Source organism: Sceloporus undulatus, chromosome 6, assembly GCF_019175285.1.
Source record: "Sceloporus undulatus isolate JIND9_A2432 ecotype Alabama chromosome 6, SceUnd_v1.1, whole genome shotgun sequence".
Lineage (NCBI taxonomy): Eukaryota > Metazoa > Chordata > Lepidosauria > Squamata > Phrynosomatidae > Sceloporus > Sceloporus undulatus.
In genome coordinates, this window is record NC_056527.1 from 129,100,350 (window position 1) to 129,121,602 (window position 21,253).

Below are 21,253 nucleotides of genomic sequence, written 5' to 3' on the forward strand. Positions count from 1 at the left end.
AAATGTAGAAATGCAGTAGTATCTCCTTATATAACTCACTTTATTCAAATAACAAGCACTCTTAGAAGGTCAGAAGGACACACGATTGTACTTTACCTGCCTCCTGGGCTGCTATGGCTTGGGCATTGATTGGCTTGTAGTAATGAACCTGGAAAAAATCATTTTCTCCTCTCTTGGCTCCTGCAAGGGAAAACGTCCTTGAAGGCAGCTGGAATAGTGTTAAGGTCAGAGTGAACTCTTATCTCATAGTTCCCATGGAATGCTGGACACCACCGAGTAAGCTGGCAAGTTTCTAATTCTCATGAGTGTGAAGATAAGAACTGAGGAGACTAGATTAGTTTAGAAATGTAGAAATTTAAGCATGGCTGACACTTTCAGTAGTAAAAAGACTGATGGTACTTTTTTAATATGTCAAGTTCTTTTCTTTGCTTCTACAGTCTGGCACTTGGGCTTCTTTTTTCACTTCTCATTCAAATATTTTAATAATGATCAAGCCCCAACAAAACTGGGTATCCGAATTATTAAGAAAAGAGGCGGCTGCAATGGATGCTAGAGCACAGTTAGATGTGATGACATATATTGATTTTAAAAGCATTGAACTCTGTATTAGTGTGTGGCCAAAGTATATGAAGGCTGCCTAATCTGCTTACGGTCCCAATTAATATGGAGGAGGAACCCCTAGATGCCTAGATATTGGTCAGCTTTGTGCCTCCCTTCCTGAAATTTTATTGAATATGAATTTTATAAAGACAGCCCTCACTGTAATGAGTTTTATAAAAACAGGAGAGAGAAGTTTTAAAAAAAAAAAAAAAGCTAAAAACATCATGAATCAAACGCGGGGGAAATGTTCTTACCCTATTTTCTGCTTCAGAACCAAGCTTGGCTACATGACACACTTGCTTCAACTTCCCATTTGCTAGGTGTATGATTGGAATAGTAGATCTTTGGGAATAAAAACAAGCTATTGTATCTGTGCATATGTAAAAGAAAGAGAGTGATTGAATGCTGTGGTCGCTGGAGTTCGCTTAAAGCAATGGATTTCCTGGAGGTTCTAAAAGCAGGTGATGGTGTCTACTTTGCTATGATGAACATATACAGCAGCCTGCTCTAGAGAAGGTTTTAAGAATGCTTTACAAGTGTTCCTGGCCCATAATCACCGCACGTTGGACAGTTGTTGCTAATCACCAAAGTTCACTGTGTACGTCTCTGCTGTGGTCATGGGAAAAGCTGTGCCTGTGGTCTCCTCTCTGATCTCCTTCCAGGTCTCTTCCTCTATTACATCATTGGTTACTGTTTCCCATTCAGTCACAGTCTCTGTGTAGACCTCAGTTTCTGAGGCAGTGGCTGTTTGAGCAGTAGGAGGCTCCTGACTCCATGGAAGGAGTGTGGTGCTGCTGAATAAGAAGGGAAAATCTGTTGTTGGGGCAGGAGTGGTTGGAGTGCTTGTGGTTTGCCGTAGCCGGTTGCGCATCTGTTGGCGCAGGCGAGCTCTCTGGCGCATTCTCATCCTCCATCGCATGCGCTCCCGGGGCGTCATAGGTCGGCCAGATATAGGCATTCCTAATGGTCTGTGCCCATTCATAGCCATGATCTCCCTTATGCGTTTCCAGTTAGACCGTGACAAGATGAAGTTGCACTGGGTGGCTCCAATGTCATAGAAGACATTGCAAGTTTTGATACTGGGATTGTAGCCCTCAGCTCTGGCTGTGACACGGTATTCACCAGGATTCAGGATGCGCCAGTAATCTCCACCACTTTCTGAAACCAATCAGAGAGGCAGACAACAGTTGATGAGGATACTGAAATACTGGGAGCAAGGGTCTTATAGCTGATATTAGATGACATGCTTTGCCTGCAGAAAGGTCTAACCTCATTTTCTAGTGTCACTTAAAAGGATGTAGTAGCAGGTGATGCAAAAGACTTGTTTCTGCCTTTGGCCCTGGAGAGATACTGCCAATCACAATAGATTACTCTAGACTAGGGGTTCCCAACCTGTCCCCTAAGGAGCCCTTAGGGCTTTGTGTGCACTTCCCAGGTGGGGCATATCCCACCATATTTTGCTAGCCCCCTAGACCAAGCAGAGAAGCCTTTTTTGAAACAAGGAAATTGAAATTGACATCTGCTTGCTTCCTGTTGCTAAAAAAAGGGGCCTAAAATGGCCCACAAAATGGTGAAAACACCCCTTAGAGGGTGTTTTGGGGCAAAAAAAATCTGATTTTGTTTTCCATAGATAGGTGCAGGGGAAGGGCGCCAAGGTCTGTAAGAGCAATGTGGCCCTGTAGCCTTCCACAGTTGTCCATTCCAGCTTTTAGCCCAGTTGTTTTCCCTCTCCCAAGTACTTCTGGAGTTGCCAAATACCTCTATGTCCAGTGACAGAATAATGGATAGTTCAGACATTATGTTAATTTTTAAGAACAAGATAAATGCAACTCCCTGCCCTTTCAGGATTCCAGACATACCTGTTTTCACATCATGATTGATTCCCCCTACAGAAATGGAGGCATTTGCAATGGGCTCACCCTGCTGGTCTGTCACAACACCCTTAATGCCCCGATGTATCTGCAAGAAATTGATATCAAGTTGGAGCATTTCTTTCAAGTCACTTCTGTTGCACTCAGATGGTAACATAACTTTTTAAAACAGAGCTTGGAAAATTTTTCCTTTTATGCGTTAGAAGGAATGCACAAATATTGAAGTCCTAAAATCTCACCACCATTAAAAGAAATAAAATCCAGATGTCACTATGGAAGAACTAAAAGCTGTTATTATCATAAGCTGTAATAACACACTTCCTGGGGCAGGAAGCATACTGAAGTCAATACATATCTACAGAGCACATTCCACTGAGTGGCACAACAAACGACCGTAACCAGTCCTCAACTGCCCACCTCACTTCAAAAATAGGGTTGTTCTTCCCAACTCCATTGTGGCACATGTGTGTGCTGTTTTGGCTTAGGTCCACACCTGAAAGCACTCCTTTTTCCCCTTTTTAAAATTAGCATTTTTTTATTGTTGTTCTTGGATTGTTTTGCTCAGGTTGCTCCTCCATATCTGCTCAGCTTTGTTTAATGGAGGTTTGGAACATCTGAGGTCCTCTCGATGTTTAATTCTCAGCAATCCTGGCCAGCCTGGCCAATGGTGGGAGTAATAGTCCATCAATATCTGGAGGGCTGAAGTATTCTCAGCCTTGGTTTAGTGGCTTAGTCCACCAGAACTGGTTCTACCATTACATAGTGCGTAGTCATGACCTCAGGTAGCAGCCGCAGAGGAAAGCAGCCTCCTGCCTGTTCCTTCAGGATTTCCTGGCTCTCTATGGATCAAACTGCATGTCATACATACAACCCGAAGCCCCCAAAATAGTGTTATTGAAAACATTAGCCAACTACCCCTGTTGAAACATGGTTTTGTTCACAAACGAGGGAGCAGGTGCCATTTTGTCCTTTTCCCTCCTGGCCAACTGCCTCCCCGCACTCCTAGGTCCAACCATGAATGACTCCTTACCTGCTCCATGAATGTCAATAAAGATTCCTTGTTGTTTTCCCACTCCTGTGGTAATTCACTTTCATGGGGAAACTTGTCACACCCTGGATAGATGGAAAGCTCCAGGCAGTTGGTGTGAAGGTAGCTGAAATCATTCATGCCTAGAAGAGAAGCACAAATAAAACATCTGTTGTTCCTTAATTTATGGAGTTTTCTGCTGCATAGTGTATTAATGGTCACTAATTCAGATTGCTTTAGAAGGATTAGAGGAATAAAATAAGAGTATCATGGTCTCAAACCAGTGTGGTATAGTGGTTTGAGTGTTGACTATGACTCTGAAGACCAGGGTTCAAATCCCCACTTGGCCATGGAAATCCACTGGGTGACTTTGGACAAGTCACACAATCTTAGCCTCCAAGGAAGGCAAAATCCCATCAATTTCATAGGGTTTTCTTAGTCAAGAAGCCAGAGGTGGTTTCTCATTGCCTTTCTATTAAATTTAGTCTCCAGTACCTGGTATTCCTTGGAGGTCCCCCATCCAAGTACAAACCAGGTCTGATCCTGCTTAGCTTCCACGCTTAGATGGGATCTGACGCCTTCAAATATTTAGGCTCTACATGCATGTTTAAAGGGGATCTAAAAGGTAAGAAATGAAATAAAGTAAAATAACAAGCGAAGTTTATGAGTGATGTTGCATTTGTAGCAATGAAATTTGGGGTTGGAAGCCTTCATGGCCTACTGCAAATTAACCAAAGATCCATTAGTAAATCCCAATCTACCTTTTGTAGGAGAGATAGTGAACCTGAGAAAACCATACTATTACAGACATCAGAAGACAGGAGGCTTCTCTGTTACTCTCAATGCAGAATGGGAGTGGGAATCATGCAGTTGCATATAGTACTCCCCTTGTACTCCAACAACATCCCCCTCCCAATTTAGAAACAAATCAAATGAAGGACAAATAAAATGTGTGAGATAATAAGAAAATGGCCTTCCAGAAATACAGCTAAAACAACAACAAAAATCAAATGCTGCACATTCTTATCCTCTTCAGTGATTCCTGTGTAGCACATCCGGTTCATACGTAGCCCTCTCTGCTTCTAACAGCCCATCAGCATTTTCAAGACTTACTGCCCACTCGTGGATGCCATTTGGCACCACTGACAATCCCCATTCCATTGCTCATATCCTGGTAGTGACATCCGCCTCGGAAGGTCTCGGTCATAGTGAGGTGAGCCGAGGCGTACGAAATGGCCAGCCAGCGGAAGATGGCATGGTCTGGAGTCTCTTTGAGTTCTGGGTTCTCCTCTTCATAGTCATCCAATGGTGGAGGAGGAGCCACTTCATTCTCACTGGCAGGACGTGCCATGTCAAAGGGGTATGAAACAAATTTCTCCCCTCCTTGAAAGTTGGCTCCCAGAACAAATGGGATCTTATCCATCCAGGCCATGATGGCTTTCACCTCCACTGCCATCTGGGGGAGAAAAGCACACAGTGATGAGGGAGGTATGCTAGAATGAGAGATGGAGGGATGTAGTCAGAACTAGACCCATAGGAAGCATTACTCAGAAAACGTATATGCATGTTTTTGATGCCAAGGATCCCAAGTTCAAATCCAATTAAATGGACTGAGGAATAGGTAATGAAGAAAGTATTGCCTGAAATCATGGAGCAGCTGCTAGCCCAGGATATTTTGCTGCCTGGGGAGAAGGACATTGGATTGGCAATTGAAACACACTTCAATGCAGTCTATAGGCCATGTCCTCCACTGTGCCTGAGGGCCATGCCTTAGGGAGTATGCATTGCATGGGATACATAGCTCTGTTCTCCAGCAATTCATAGCTTCTTCCTGCCTCCCAGGACTTGCTACCTAAGCTGTCCACTCTATTTAATGGTAGGGCTAGCTTAGAGCCAAACAAATGCTGCAGCAGATGCTATTGGTAGCTATCCTTCAAAACATATTCAGGGTAACACTGAAAAATGTTCAGTTTACACAAAAATCAAAGTAATTAAAACAAAACATTAAAAACATTAACATATCACAATAAACTGTCAATCAAATTAATACAAATACCATATTCCTAGGAGCTGTTAAATCATAACAGATTTGCTTCCTAATAGATTTACTGTGGTAGACTGGGTACTGTAACTCAGACTTGCCTCCCTTGCAAGGATAATTTCTTAGAAGATAATAATAGGGGGATAATGTATGAGCACCTTGGAAAAAAGATGAGATATAAATATAGCCAATAAATATGGGATACTTACAGCAGCATCCTCTGCAAGGTAATGTTCAGGGATTGGAATATGGTGGTTGGGGACTTTGTGTGGTACCAATTTCCTTTCTTCTGCAGCCCAGAGGATGCTGTTAAGATCTGGGAAGTTCTCAAAGATATCATATCCTTCCTCATTCCAGTGTCCTAAGGCCCAGTTTCCCAGCTCAGAGCCCTGCAAAGGGAAGACCAAAAGGAACTCACATGGTAATATGTTACCAGCATGTGTATATATACATGTGTACATGTGGGTGGGTGTGTCTGAGACTAACTACACAACTAGAAAGAATCCACATTTTTGCTCACCACAAATGTGACGACCAATTGGGATTTCTTCCAACTGTGGAACTATAGAAGTGTGCAGTGATCACTGTGGCAATTTCAAAGCAATATCTACTTCCTCTCTCAAGCTGAAAGGCCAGGGAGTTGTTTGGTTGACTAGCATGCTTCATCATTGAGTAGACCTGCCAGTTTTTCATATAGGGAAGGGGTGTTGGAATATGTGTTTGTTTTATGTACACTGCAATAATTTGGTAGTGCAAGGCCAAATCAGATCCTAACACTCACTTTATTTTTGCCTTCACCAACATAAGTAACTAAAACTATAGATTCCTGCGGGGGAAGTTATTTTTTGGACTACAGAATGCCAGAATGTCACAGCCAACATGGTCAGTGACTTCCACAAGACTACAGAAAAACAAAAACAAACCATCACTTAGGTACATGCTTCAATCTTTTTTTACGTTTGAAAAGCTGTGACACCTCTATTAACTCCCCTTTCTTAACCCAGTTTCTTAACCTGATCCTGTCCAATCTCACCATTTGGCTGGCGATCTCATAGCCATCAGGATTGAGTGAGGGGACAAGGTGAATGCGGGTCTCAGTCACCAGGTTCCTCACACGCGGGTTTCCATCCTTGTACTCCTTGCACATAAATTGCATCAGCATTAGTACAAGCTCCCGTCCCAAGACCTCATTGCCATGGACTCCTGCTGTATAGCGAAACTCTGGCTCTCCTATAATAAGACAACCAAGATTCAGGATGTTTTATGATTCAGTTAGAAAAGGCAGCATTTTACCTAAATAAGGTTCTTCAACACCAGCTGCTGCATATGAAGGTGCTCTTCCTTTTTTATATCATGTTTTAATATGCATTTTGAGCATTTCTGAGCCAAGAAATGCATCATAAAATTCAAAGAGTGCAAGAATTACATTACAAATATTAGTCCAAGAAGAATGAGTCCAACTGGTTAAATACAGGCCAACCAAAATCCTTGAGCACTGCGAGCGCTATGCTTTTACAACAAAAACAGTCCACCTTAGCAACGATTACTGTGTTCTCTCCTGTGCACATTTTTACATATTTAATCAATTCTTTAGTATTGATTGATTGGATAAAACGCATACTATTAACAGTCAAAAGATTTCTATAGTCCAAACAAGGCCCCTGAGTTTGGGGCTGCTCTTGAGAGAGGTATGTATGCAACAGAGCATGGCCTCTGCTTCAGACTGCCTCATAGTCCAGGAATATTCCATGTTTCTATTGGCATCAGTCAAAAAGCTGAATGACATCCAGAAAAATCAGGCGTTTGTAAGACTTGTGAAACTGCTGTTTCGCAATGTAAGAATATGACTTTGCTGAGTCCAAACAATCTAAGAAGTTGGCTTACAATACAACTTGAAATAACCAATTAGTTCCAAAGGGCTGTGGAAGAGGGAAGAGGTATTTATGCACCAATATTTATTCAAGGCCGATGAAGTGGATGTTGGTAAACACAGGAATTTCTTTAAGTGTAACATCAGTGCCAGACACCATCAGAAAAAATGTTGATACAGGTGGGAGCAAAGCAAATAACCCCTGGCAGTTAATACAACTCAAGCATGCCAGTTTGGATGGAAAACAGATCTTGGCAAAGTAATGCACTCTTGTTTGCAGGGAGAGTGGGAGGAAACTAGGTTCAGAAAGGAGCTAGATTAAATTAATGTGCTTCCATGGTTTGGTCCTAAGATTTACCATGCTAGCAAATAAATGCTCCAGAATGAGGCATTAACAGGTGTGCCAACTCAACCTGACTACTGAAGAGATTTACTAATTAGACTAATTTCTTTGTCCTTTGTACCCAGTTGTAACCTACTTTTAAACTGGAAGAACAGACTATAAAATTAAGCAAACAAAGACATAAAATTGATATATGTTGGTATACATTTAAATTCATTCAGACTCGCTTTGTGAGTGTGAGAACTCTTACCCAGTTCATGCTCTCCTGGATTATCAGTAATTTCCATGGCATAGATCTTCAGTCCTCGGGAACTTTTGCCAATATTGTAGATCCGGGTGATGGTGGGACACTCTTCATTCACCACTTTCATAAGCTGGAAGAAGGAGAAACAATCATAATTACTTGCTCAGTCACTTAATGGTGCTTTGAAGAAGGTGAGGAATGGGTTGGAATCTGCAGAAGTAGACCATCTGATATACCTAAGAAAGCATCTCAAACAAGATGCAAACTTGTGAGACTGATACCATAAACTGGCACACAATTACAGAATCACAAGCTAGGCTTACAACACTAACAGTTTATGATCATGACACCATTAACATGACTGCAAACACCTCCACAAATCCACCTTAAGTTCCAGACAACCTTATTGAGGGACAGAGTCCTGCAGTACTGGTAAGCAGGGTGCTGAAAGAGGATGCATCCAGCCCCTTCCCACCAGTATGCCATGGTGCTACAAGGAGTTGAACTTTGTTTCTGCATCTCTGTTCACCTGCAACAGAGGACTGGATGTGTCATCCTTGAGTCCTTCACTCACTAGCAATACAGAACTCCATCCCTTGGTATGGATACCTGGAATTAAAGGTGAGTTTTGAAGGTATTTGTGGTTGTGTTAATGGTGCCATGATAATAAAAACACCCATTTAAAGGGTTGGGAGGTCAGATAGGGAGACAGAATGTAGCCAAGACATTGTAGCTACATGTCTGATGCAGGATCTTGGCCTGTCACTTTCTCCCTTTTAATGATTTTTACCATTTGTGCCTGATGAAAAGGGCATCATGTTTCAAAAGCTAGTATGATTTATTTTACACCTTTGGTTATCCTAATAAAGATATCAATGTATTTTTAATTTTCTTATATTTTATTGGAGTGTGGAGCATTCTGTTTCATACTTCCAGCCAGTCGTGCCATGTTCCAGGATATTCCGTCCCATTTCCCATGTCATCTTGTCATCCATTATAGATACATGCACAGTAAAGTTACCATTCTGTGGCTACTGAATGCTGGTATCATTATACAGATTTTTTTTTAAAAAATACTTATGCAGACTTTAGGATCTGCCCAAGGCTGTCAATGCCTACTTCATAGCAGCATAAAGAACACTGCTCATTCTCAGAGCTTTGGAAATAGCAGAATGAAGCAAGATATAGGAATTCAAAATGCAGGAAAAGAGATTCCACCTAAACATTAGGAAAACCTTCTGACAGTAAGAGCTGTTAGAGTGGAATATGCTGCATTAGAAAGTGGTGAGTCTCCTTCTTTGGAGGTTTTCAAGGAGAGGCTGGATGGTCATCTGTTGGGAGTGCTATGATTGTGTATTCCTGCACAGTAAGGGGTTGGACTGGATGGTCCTTGTGCTCTCTTCCAATTCTTTGATTCTAAGATTCTGTATGTATTCACCTGTCTCATGTCCTTGTAGTTGTGATGGCGGAAGTCCAGATTGTCCACTGAAGTCATCACTTCATTTTGCAGGCTATAATAGCTATGAATGTCTGTGGGGAGAAAAAAAGGAGAGGGAGTAATTAAACGAATTAGGAATCAGCACAGACTCAGTGTGATGCAGTGGACTAGGGCCCCGTGACACTGGGTTCAAATAGCCACTGAGTCATGGAAATCCACTGGGTATGCTTAGGCAAAGTAAACTCTCTTAGCCCAAGCAGAATGAAATGCCAAACCTCCTCTGAATAAATCTTGCCAAGAAAACCCTAAAATGGAGGTGTTGCAAGTCAGAGTTGTCTTGAAGGCACATAAGGCACAACAAAGTTGTGATAGACAGCAAAACTCCATAGTCATCATGAAGCTCATTAAGTGACCTCAGAAAATATGGACATCTCGTACTTGGAAAGCATGACCTTCCATTAGAGGGGGCAGGGTTTCTTTTATGAGCTAAGAAGTGGGTCCACATCCCATATATACAGGAGTTTGGGGAACTGCCTCATACTTCCTACTCTGGCAGGCAACAGTTTTCCAAGGGAGAAGTCATTCCCATCATCTCTTCCATAGTCTGTTGTTGTCTAAACTGCAGAAATCAAACAGAAGACTGATGGAACATATGGAACATATGTACTGTGTTGCTGAGCTATGGTTCCCTCCCTAAAAGAAGCTTATTTTGGAAAGTTACATTTGGCCTACCATTCTCAGAAATATCTTAAATTCTACACACACACACACACACACACACACACACACACACACACATACAGTGGTACCCCGGGATACGAAATACCCAGGTTACGAAATTTCCGGGATACGAAAAAATCCCATAGGAAATAATTGTTCCGGGTTACGAATGTTTTTTCGGGTTACGAAAAAAATTTTGGTGCTTTTTTCGGCTTTTTCGCACGAAATCGCGGCTTTTCCCCATTAGCGCCTATGGCATTTCGGCTTGCGAATGCTTTTCGGGTTACGAAAGCGGCGGCGGAACGAATTAATTTCGTAACCCGAGGCACCACTGTATATAATCATGAAGGCCCACTGATAATCTGTTTCACCCCAAAGCCCAAGGACCATGTTTTCTCCAGTACTTACTTGAAAGAGGACACCCCAGTACTTCTAGCCTCATGCAAAGGCTGCCATTCCAGGTGAGTGGATAGACACGAATGAAGCGGGCAACCTTTGGCTCTGGGAATTCAGTCATCACAGGGGTGTCCTTGTCGACATTGCCATAAAAAAGCTGGGAGAAAAGGAGAGGAAGATAGAGAACTGAGTCTGTGACTGTAACAATAATAAAGGAGCATATGAGTCAGTTCTGGAGAAGATGATTCTGCTATTATGCGTTTCCTATGATTGTGTCCAGGCTTGGCTTTATCATTAGCAGATAATATGTGGCAGAGATTGAGAGGCATCAGGAGTAGTTCGCCCACCCCTTTCTCCAGAGTCCTCTAGCTGTCCCTCTCTTCTGGAAAACACAGGTGAGTATATTCCTCCAAACAGCCTGTCCTGTACTCCTATCGGACTCAGTGGCCTATGAGGCCCCTTCCAATTCTACAAATCTATGATTCTATGAATCTACCCGTAGGTCTCTGGTGAACTGGACTGAAGTACCAAGGATTTGTTTTTTGAAATATGGTGCTTTTATCAATTTAATTTTATTTATATTCCATTTTTATCCTGACACGGGATCCAAGGTTCCTTAGAACGTAGATTAAAACAAAATACAGCGAAACACCTAATGATAAAAAAGTTTTTAAAATAATTACATAAGCTATTAACTTAAAACTATGAAGCCTTTTTAAAAAATGGAACAATAAGAATAAAAGTACAACACACAAACACTTATATAAATAAAAGTAAGTGTCTTTCTGTTGAGATGCTTGTTGAAGAGTGGTAGGGAAACTCATAAATCAAATACATAATTTGATGGATTTAATCCTCCATCCAGGGGTCCTGTAACCTCAAAATAGTAGGACTTTTTTGCTACACATTCAGCATCAGTTAAACCCTGATCTTAATTTCAGTATCCCTGAGGCTGGTTCACAATGCCCTGGAGAAAAGATACTGACAGACATTACCGCAATTAAAGTGGGATTTCCATCACAACAGGCACTAAGAGGGACTTTTTTAGAGCACTTCAGGCTTCTAGGATGAACAAATACATACCATTTCCTCATAGCCATTGCTGTACATCTGCCAGTTTTGACTGTCATTGCTGAAACCCACGTAGAAGGTAGTAACAAAATCATCACTGTAGGAGACAGAAGGGAAAAGCAAAAGAAAGAATGTGATTAAAGGTCCTGAGCAGGTACAGCATTCAACATCCTGATATTATTTTTCTGTTTTAAAAAAAAACTAATACAATTCTAGTATTGTACTTATGAAGGAAGTATGCTGGAAGTATACTGGTAATGCCCAGGAGAGGCTGGTGGCTCTGATGTCAGTGGGGTGGTGAATCCACTCTGGGGTTTAGTTCAAACTTTAAAAGAGGGGTTCAGCAAACTGGATTGTTCCTTTAAAGTTTGGACTAAAGATGGACAGGATATTCCTTTTCACATTTATCCTGGGCATCTCCTTGATTAATTTTGTGATACAGGCTGGACACTAATTTAGGTTACAATTGCTAAATTTAAGCCATCCTTAGACACCCAAAGTCTAAAGAGATGGGGATGGGGAACCACAGCTGTTTAATTTGTACTTCAGATTTTTGAGAGGAGGAAATCCCCAAACCATTTGGAACCGTTTACCAACACGAAAACAGCTGGCCTTGCCTGATTTTGAAAATTAAATGGGGTTGGTCCTGTTTTAATATTTGGATAGAACATCACTAGAGATCTGTAGGTAGAGCTATGACAAGCTCTTGGCAGAAGCCCTGGAAAATCACTGCCAGACAGAATTGATAATAAATGGGCTAGATGGACCAATGGTCTGATTTCAATATGCTGAGGAAACACATGTTTCCTTTTCCTATTTTTTTCACACCCATTTATTTCCTTCATTTTCTGATCCATGGCCAGACCCATACATACTGGATGAGAGAATCACGGCCCTGAGTGATGACTCCTGTGAACTTGGTGGTTCTTCTGGTGTCCACCTGGATCCATTGTATGCGGCTATCATCTTCTGCACACCAAGCCCCATCAAAGTAATCATCTTCATTGGACCCAGTCTGGAAGGGAAAGCATAAAAGGTCATTAAAAGAGTAAAGTACTACATCTAGGCAAGAAAAATGAAATGCACAAATACAGTATGGGTGCCACCCAGCTGGAAAGTAGTACATGTGAAAAGGATCTAGGGATCTTAGTAGAACACAAGCTAAACAGGAACCAGTCATGTCATATGGTGGCCCAAAATACCAATGGTATTCTAGGCTGCATCAACAGGAATATAGTGTCCAGATTGAGGGAAATAGCAGTGGCAGTCTATTCTGCTTTGCTCAGACCTCACCTGGAATACTGTGTTCAGTTATGGGCACTACAGTTCAAGGATACTGACAAGCTGGAATGTGTCCAAAGAAGTGTGACCAAGATGATCAAATGTTTAGAAGTCAAACATTATAAGGAACACTTTAGGGAGTTGGGCATGCTTAGCTTGGAGAAGAAAAGACTGAGAGGTGACATGATAGCTATCATTCAATATCTGAAGGGATATCATTATAAAAGATGGAGCAAGATTGTTTTCTGATGCTCCAGTGCAGTGGTTCCCAACCTCTGGGTCGGGACCCCTTTGGGGGTCAAACAATGCTTTCACATGGGTCACCTAAGACCATTGGAAAACACATATTTGCATATAGCAATGAAAATAATTGTATGGTTGGGGGTCACCACAACATGAGGAACTGTATTAAAGGGTCATGGCATTAGGAAGGTTGAGAACCACTGCTCCAGAGGCTAAAACTAGAATCAATGGATTCAAATAGCAAGAAAAGAGATTCCACCTAAACATTAAGAAGAAATCCTTTGCTGTATGAGCTGTTTCCTGTAAGAGCTCTTTGACACTGAAATAGGCTGCCTTGAGTGGGGTGGCCTCTTTTACTCTGTAGGTCTTTAAACAAAGATTGGATTGACATTTCAGTAGTGCTCTAGTAATGCATTCCTACATAGCAGCGGCTTGGATAACATGGCCCTTGCAGCCCCTTCTAACTCCAAGATTTTATGATGGACTGAAAGTTCAGGTCATTCAAACTGTGATGAAATTCTTGCCAAATGGGCAGTTAGGGAAGAGGTAATGTTTAAATTCATTTCAAGGAAGGCATGCTTATTTTGGTGGCCAGAGGCACTACCTGCATGTTGAGACGCCCACGTTGGGCTCCTAAACCATGTCGCAGCATAGACGAAGCTAAGATCTGATCATCCTCAATCCGATGGGATTCCATTCCAATGGGAGGGCACTCTGCAAAGCAAAACATGTCAACCAGTTTACATATCCATCATCTGATGGCTCTTCATTGGGATAGAGAAAATGTAGGCTGTGGGTCATATGTATTCTATGAGCCCCAAATCCCCCATCTCCTCTCCCAATTATTATTTTTTCGGTGACAGAAACACCATACCAAAATGTGGCTACTTTTCCGGCCACAATCCCATCCCTGAACAGTCCAGTGAAAACAGGACAAAATTGGCTAACCTCAAAACTAGAAATGACTTCTAGTTATTTCTAGCTTGCCACAACTGTAGCCCACTGGGGAGGCTATAGGGTGAAAAAATGTCTCCCACCCTAAGCACAAGTGTCCATCAACTCCATAGCATCAAAATGACAAAACAGCCTCATAGAGAAACTGGTATATGTTAAGCTTTCTGGACACAAGTGCAACTTTTAAACATATATAGTATTAAGATTTTACTTACTGAAATTATATCCCATCCTTGCACTAAAAATAGTGCTGAATGTGGTTAGCAGTAAAGTATCAACAAAATGACACAGTTATAAATAATATTAACATTCACCAAATTAAAAAAACACATACCCAATAAAAACACATGAATAAGAGAGAAAGAATATCATCCACAAGATTAAAACCCACTTTAACAGTAAAACAGCCAACTGCTGAAGGCCTGTCTGGGGGGAAAGGTCTATGTCTGCCAGCAGAAGGAAATAGATATGCAGCTGGCCTGGTCAAAGCTGAAGAGTTTATGTGCGCTGTTGTCAGGAGCTGACACTTTCAGCTTGCCTGCCATTGCCTAGAGTGTTAACTATTGCTTGCTATTTGCAGGCCATTCAATGTGTTATACTGTACTGTGGAAAAAGGATAGGATATACAATGAGGTGTTAATTGCTAAACAGCAGTTGACTACATTCCTTTGTGGTTAAGGAGCAGATAGAAGGGAGCTGAGACTGCCTTGAGAAGATCCAAGGTTCTCTCTTGGACTACAATGGGAGAAGAAGAGGGGGCTCCCATGGCGAAGGGGAAGGAAAATAATGTTTTGCTTTTGTAATGAATGAGAAGATAGCCCGCCAAAGTTTTGAAATTGTGTATGCTTTAACTATACTTTGCTAATGCTTGCTGTTAGTTATGACAACAAATGTCTCTGGTGCATATCTCTAGTTGCTGTAGCCTGGATTTCTGACCTAAGGGGTTAATGGACATTACAGCTGTTTATCAATTCAAGTGGGAGTATTTAGGTGGCAAGATACAAATAACATACACTAGTCTTCTTCTCAATTTCTCAACCCAAGCAACAACATTTCAGCTTCAAAAATTCCACTTCATCACTCACTTATTTTCTCCTCGGGAGTCCACTCCTTATCATCATCATCTTCATCTGTCTCCCATTTTTTCCCTCCTGCCTTTTTTGGCTTCCCTGCATGTGGTGAAGAGACAAAGGACAAAATTTAGTCAGGAAACATCTGGACTGATAGAGCTTAATGAGGAAGACATGACAGAGGTGGACAAAATTATGTATGGCACAAAGAAAGTACATGCAAATAGATTAGGGGTGTTATATAATAATATCATAAGGACATGTAACTAATTCACACAGACAAAGGTTCAGCCGTAGTTTCTACAAGAGAAAAAAGATGTGTAAAAAGAAATGGGGCGGGTAACTTTCTCAAAAACATAGTCATTTATCACTAGGGAGCCAAATGGAAGATGTAGTTGCCCACCCATTTTCTAGTCCAAAGATGGAAGAGAAGGTTTGGGGTTTACTGAAAGACAGTTAATTCCATCTGTCTGAATTCAAGAGTACATTTACAGTATGTAAAAGTCTTGTTAAAATATCAATATGCTACAGGACATTCTACTTCTGTTCCCCTCCCATCATACATTGGGTACACCTCACCCATTTCTGAACTGAAAGGTGACCCACCTTTCCGTTCCTTGCTTTTCTCTTCTGTCCATTTGTCTTCATCTGTCTCGCCATCCTCCTCTTCCTTGCTGCTGCCAACCCCTTTCTTAGGCTTCTCTGATCCATACCAAAAAAGAAAAAAAAAAAAGCAGAATTATAATCCAGTTTGTGTTTCCGGCAAGGTTTTGGGCAAGCATGCTAGCAGATGTGAGCTCTCTGATGGGCTAAGTTGCAAGCATTCACAATAACTTTTGCAGGTGCAAGGATGGTGGCTTATGCTTCATGGAAAGGTAGAATTTAATTACACTGGAGACAGTAATCTCATGGCCTGATGTCCAGTGGCCATGGCTCTTCCATATTAGCACATTGGGAGCTACTCACCCCCTAACCCAATTGCCCCTGTACAGAATACTTTTTCTGACTGAACATGGAGAACGACTCCTTCTGGATGCAGGTGTGGCAACGCTCCTCTTATAGCAAAGGGCAAAAACATACTTGAATGCAGAAAGGGGAGTGTTTGTCTTCCTCCTATTTTTTTTTTTACTTCTACTCACCTCTACATTTGAAAAAAATATATAGCCTGACTACATATTTACAGAGACTGCAGCCCTTATTAGATCCCAGGGTGTATAAAATTGGTTTCCAGATGCCCAGAGCTTTTCTACCCCAAATTACATGGAGCCAGGTTCGCCTTTGCCACCTCCAGGGCTTTGGAGATGGTAAAACCTAGCACAGTATCTGCCACACCTTGGAGTCACCTGGCCCTTTCCATTCATGTCACTAGGTCAAGTCCCACCCGCCTGCTGTCTCCTCACTTAGCCTGAGTTTCTCTTCATCTGTTTCCATCTCATCTTCATCATCTTTTTTGTTGGGGTAGAATCTGGGCTTCTGTGGAGGGAGACCATAGTCCACTACAGAGAAAAAAGGTGATTGGTGAAGAGGAGAAGCATAATCCACCACCACCACCCACTGCTAGGTTTTTTCTTCTTCTCCCCAATTGCCACCATTCTTCAAGCTGAAATGAAGATGAGGAGCATTTTCAGCCACAGCCGGTGAAAGCAGACAAGAAGATTTGATGTGCTAGGAACATCTGCCCCCCACCCCCAGCAATGAAAGCTATATAATGACCAAATGGCCATTCCAAATAGGCTTTTGCTTGTATTTTCCAAAAGGCATGGGATAATATTTACCATCTCCATAATCTGGCAGCACTAACCCTTCTTCATAATGATTCTCAAAAGGTGGAGTAGGAGGCTCCTCTGTCTTTTCTGCAAAAAACCCCCCAGAAATTCTCATGAGTCCAAGGAGTCAACGGTGTAGCTGCCAAAACGCCATTTCAAAGAAGGCAGCAGGAACTCCTAGAAAACCTAAGCTTACAACTAAGTTTGCATGCTAATTTTGTTTGAGAACTTGTATCATCTCAGATAGGACTGGTCAGACAAGAGGCTGTAGGAAAAGGGGCTAACAGATGGGGCAGAGATAAGCAACAAAGAGAATAATAAGCAATCAAAACACTGCACTTCAGCACTCTGGGGCTCATGATAAAACAGCATTTTGAAATACAACCCACTTCTATTGTTGAGGGGCTACAACAATGAAAGGAAGGAAATTAAAGCAGTCTCAGCTACACTTCTATTTTCCAGGCCAAGAACTTTCCAACAATTCCTTGTAGCCCCCCACATCTGCTGCCTGAGGCCATTGCTTCATTGTGCCTCATGACAGGGCCAGCCCAAGAGTCCAATCATTGCTATATCTAATAATAATAATAATAATAATAATAATAATTTGTTTTATTTATATACCGCTATTCCAAAGATCATAGCGGTGAACAGCAAGTAAACTAATTAGCAAGTAAGCTAATTTGCCCCCAACAGTCTGGGTACTCATTTTAGCGACCTCGGAAGGATGCAAGCCTGAGTCGAGCTTGGGCCCTTTTGCTGGTCTTGAACTCGCAACCTTGTGGTTTCGAGTGAATGGCTGCAGTACAGGCATTTAACCACTGCGCCACCAGGGCTCCTCTATCTAGCTTAGTGATGGGTCTTTAGGTATCTGAACAACAGCCTCTCTGGACCTAACCACCTGCCTTTCTCCAAGGACTTGAAAAGGCAAGGCTATGGCACTGGTGACTGGTGGCTTCCATGTCAGTGAGGCTGTAAATCCATGCTGGCTTTTAATTCAGATTGTAAATGAGCTATCAAAGGTGGTCAAACTGTCTTGGGGGATAGGATTCAGGACCTTGGCTAGCTATTTTAAAGTTCAAACCAAAACCTGTAGAGGATTCACTACACCACTGACATGGAAGACACCAAAGATTATGGTGCTAGTCTGCCAAACCCATGCACTATGTCTGGCAAAAGGCTGAGTGGAAAAAGTGGCTTAATACACTTTAGAGCTGGAATGGCACACGTCCCCTAACATGAGTTACATCCTCAGCATGCAGAAGAGAAAGGGAATCCCCAGACAGAAGCTTCAGGTAGTTTCAGTTCTTTTTTCCATTACTATCTTGGGAAGTTTTCCATTTCTTTTTTTCATTCCTTCTCTCCCTCTATCTCTTAATCTACCTCTGCTTTCCAACATCCTGGCAAAATGTGAGTGAGCCAAAGGAAACGAACTACATACTTGGCTTCTCCTCCGTCTCTAGTCTGGGTCTCTCGGGTTTCTTTTTCTTTGGCGGTCTGCTGGGTTTGTGCTGGCGTCTGATGTATTCAACTGTGGAGAGGAAGGAGAAAGAAATTTTGTCACTAGCTAGAATGAGCCTTGGGTGTGAAGAAGGAGAAGACAAAAGAGGGTAAATGGGTCTCTCACTCTGTGTCACCCTGAATGTACTTTATCTTTCTCAAAGTACTGGAAAACAGCCTTCCCAAAATGCATGAGACCCCAATACAGGCAAATTGTTGTATCTGATTCTAGTCTATAAAATGTTATGCCACATTCATAATGTGTATTGGACCAGTATGCTGGTCCAGAAAAGTGTTACAAAATGTTCCTTTTAAAAAATGTTTTTTCTGCAACTGACTTTGTCTCAACTTTCATTTTACATTTATCAAATAGCTAAAAACTGCTTCATTTTAAAATAAATTTCATACTACAGGCTTGTTGAATTTTTATGAGGACCTCAGCTGCATTTGTAATGAAAATAGCATTCCCTCCACAAATCATATTGACTCAGTGCTCATGTTGCCAAAGGATGATGGGGCATGTAGTCAAGCACATTTGAAGGGTAACTGGTTTGGGAAGAGGCTTTACATATGCATCATTTTCATGGCTCAGAAAAGTTAGCTGCCTGGACTACAACCCATAGAAGCCCCCAGTCTGCATGAGCACTCAGTTATATATAGCAAGTTCATTTTAGATCCCAACACTATCCTTGCAGGATGAATCTGCTGCCTTTTCCCATTCACCCTACTAATTTTGCCAACAGCAGTATTGCAACTGACTCTGGTTTCACCCGGATGATTCTGGGGAGGTGAGAGAATGTACAGAAAACACACCCAACCCCAATAATAACAAAAAAAGAAATCATATTCAGAGGTGAGAGAACATAAAGACAGAATTGTTCAGATCCTTAAGGCATCAATAGACTGCTGGAAAGTCTCCAGGATTCTGTGGCTACCTAACATCGCAGCTGGCATAACTGCTTTATAGCAGCACACAAGCAAAAGTGACCACCCAGCCAAGCACCAAAGTCCCAAGTCAGGATCCTAATGCAGGGCAGCTCTGTTTTCTTTGGCAAAATCCTTCCCATCTGTCAAGCATTATTCAGAGAAACACTGGGCATTTTCCATTCATATGGGCCAAAAAAGTTAGAAAGAACCAGAGCACGTGCAGGAAAATGAAAGGAAGTATTGGGGAAGGGGAATACATCTGGGTTGCTGAGCTGTTTCCTCCTGTGAATATTTGAACAAATCTAAGGCAGATCAAGGGAATCCAGAATCATGATCATTATTGTATATAGAGGGCATTTCTACTGCCATTACAAGTCTGCTAAGTGTTTCACAGCAGTGGTCTTCAGAAGCATTTGAGCCAGAACTTGCCTTTAACCCACACATACTGCATTGGGTGGGTTCAAATTATTTTGAGGACTAAGCCTTTTCTGTATCTTTCTACAAAAGGAGTGCATCTCCTTAAGCCCTGTTCACTAGGATTTAAAAATATCAATAACTTGTATTCTTTCTTAGAGGAGTTGAAATGGAGGCTGGGCAGCCATTTGCCAGGGATGAAGTACTGAATAAAAAAGGGTTCTCCAAGGTGATTTCTTTGAAAAATGAAAATTACATTTACCTTTTTGGGTGATTTACAATGAGGGCATGAACTTAAAATTCCCAATTCTTTAGTAACATCCTACAATTACATTTTCCACCAAAATTAGGTGAAAGGAAGAAAGCATGAGCATTTTCTGGTACTGGAAATTAATTTCTACACTAAAAATATACCAGAGGTACTCTGTTCTTTAATTCTATGTTTAGCTATTCCACCTAGCTCTGACTGGTAGCTCTTGGTTCCAGTAAAATACAATCTAGATTCAATAAAGCTGAAGTCTATACTTCATATTTCTACCGAAATCTAATTCCAGAAAGTTCGGAAGTTCCCCAATCTCAATATATAGGGTACTGAGATCCAGTCTTTAGCCTCCTAAAAATGTGTTCAGTCTCCTCCTTCACCACCTTTTGGCATGGGAAATACCACCAGCCATTTCTCACAAGCTGGCACTTTCAATCCTGTCTTTATAACTATAAGAACTAGACTGTTCCTTCTGCAATGGATAATGAGGATGCATCATACAAATGTTTGCCCTTGCACAAATCATGGAATACATTTAGTTCTTCTGTCTGAAAGTGGCAAAGGAAATATCTCCTGCCCCAAAAGGCATATGGGAAATGTGTCAAACCATTTCACAGTTGCAGAAATGGGACAACAAAGGAACGGCTGTCCCTGAGAGATGGACCCTCGCTGCTTCTCCACCCCCAATAACAGGATACAGCAAGTCCCCCCTCCCCAGGAGAGGAACTATTACAGTATGTAGGCAGAGAAAATAAATCATACAGTCTTCATAGTCTTCACGCTCAATCTGTTCATTATAATCCGATGTAGGTGGCTCCAGCTCTCCATGAGATTCTACAGAAACAGAAGAAGCAGCATTACTTCCTGAGTATGGGAACTATCCAGAGCATAGAGGCTTTTGAGAACAGAGCATATGGGGCTTTGATAGTGAATAAATTTGATCTACTTAAACCTGGAGCTTGGGTTTAAGGTCTGCCCAACATCACTAATAATACAAGCCTGTGGAAATGGCAACCTGAAACATCTAAAGGAATGAAGAGTCCCCCAACCTCTGACTTTTGTGTGCAAGAGCCCAGAGTCATACATATAAATGGTACGATCTACTAAAGAGAATTTTATGCATTATATTATCTTCTAAGAATCTTAAACCCTCTGCCCTCCAGAAGCTGCAGATGTTAGGGAGCAATCGACACATTACCCTTCAGAAGGAAAAAAAAA

The 21,253-nt window shown here is 41.7% G+C and overlaps 1 protein-coding gene across 6 annotated transcripts in view; it reads right to left on the reverse strand.

The window, feature by feature from the left end:
• Positions 1 to 21: 21 nt before the first annotated feature.
• Positions 22 to 21,253, reverse strand: part of AEBP1 (AE binding protein 1) — a 29,935-nt gene continuing 8,703 nt past the window's right edge. For 5 of the 6 annotated variants that reach the window (XM_042473491.1, XM_042473490.1, XM_042473494.1 and 2 more), the window contains exons 6-23: positions 20,798 to 20,869; positions 18,374 to 18,463; positions 16,945 to 17,022; positions 16,570 to 16,665; positions 15,776 to 15,871; positions 15,185 to 15,268; positions 13,750 to 13,859; positions 12,497 to 12,636; positions 11,634 to 11,718; positions 10,563 to 10,707; positions 9,435 to 9,526; positions 8,003 to 8,126; positions 6,573 to 6,769; positions 5,749 to 5,928; positions 4,612 to 4,954; positions 3,502 to 3,641; positions 2,460 to 2,559; positions 22 to 1,758 (exon numbers count right to left, since the gene is read on the reverse strand). In XM_042473491.1, coding sequence (XP_042329425.1) covers positions 1,178 to 1,758; positions 2,460 to 2,559; positions 3,502 to 3,641; positions 4,612 to 4,954; positions 5,749 to 5,928; positions 6,573 to 6,769; positions 8,003 to 8,126; positions 9,435 to 9,526; positions 10,563 to 10,707; positions 11,634 to 11,718; positions 12,497 to 12,636; positions 13,750 to 13,859; positions 15,185 to 15,268; positions 15,776 to 15,871; positions 16,570 to 16,665; positions 16,945 to 17,022; positions 18,374 to 18,463; positions 20,798 to 20,869 — 2,753 coding nt within the window. In that variant the 3' untranslated portion in view covers positions 22 to 1,177. The remainder of the gene's footprint in view (positions 1,759 to 2,459; positions 2,560 to 3,501; positions 3,642 to 4,611; positions 4,955 to 5,748; positions 5,929 to 6,572; positions 6,770 to 8,002; positions 8,127 to 9,434; positions 9,527 to 10,562; positions 10,708 to 11,633; positions 11,719 to 12,496; positions 12,637 to 13,749; positions 13,860 to 15,184; positions 15,269 to 15,775; positions 15,872 to 16,569; positions 16,666 to 16,944; positions 17,023 to 18,373; positions 18,464 to 20,797; positions 20,870 to 21,253) is intronic. The other variant, XM_042473496.1, reaches the window with a different exon arrangement.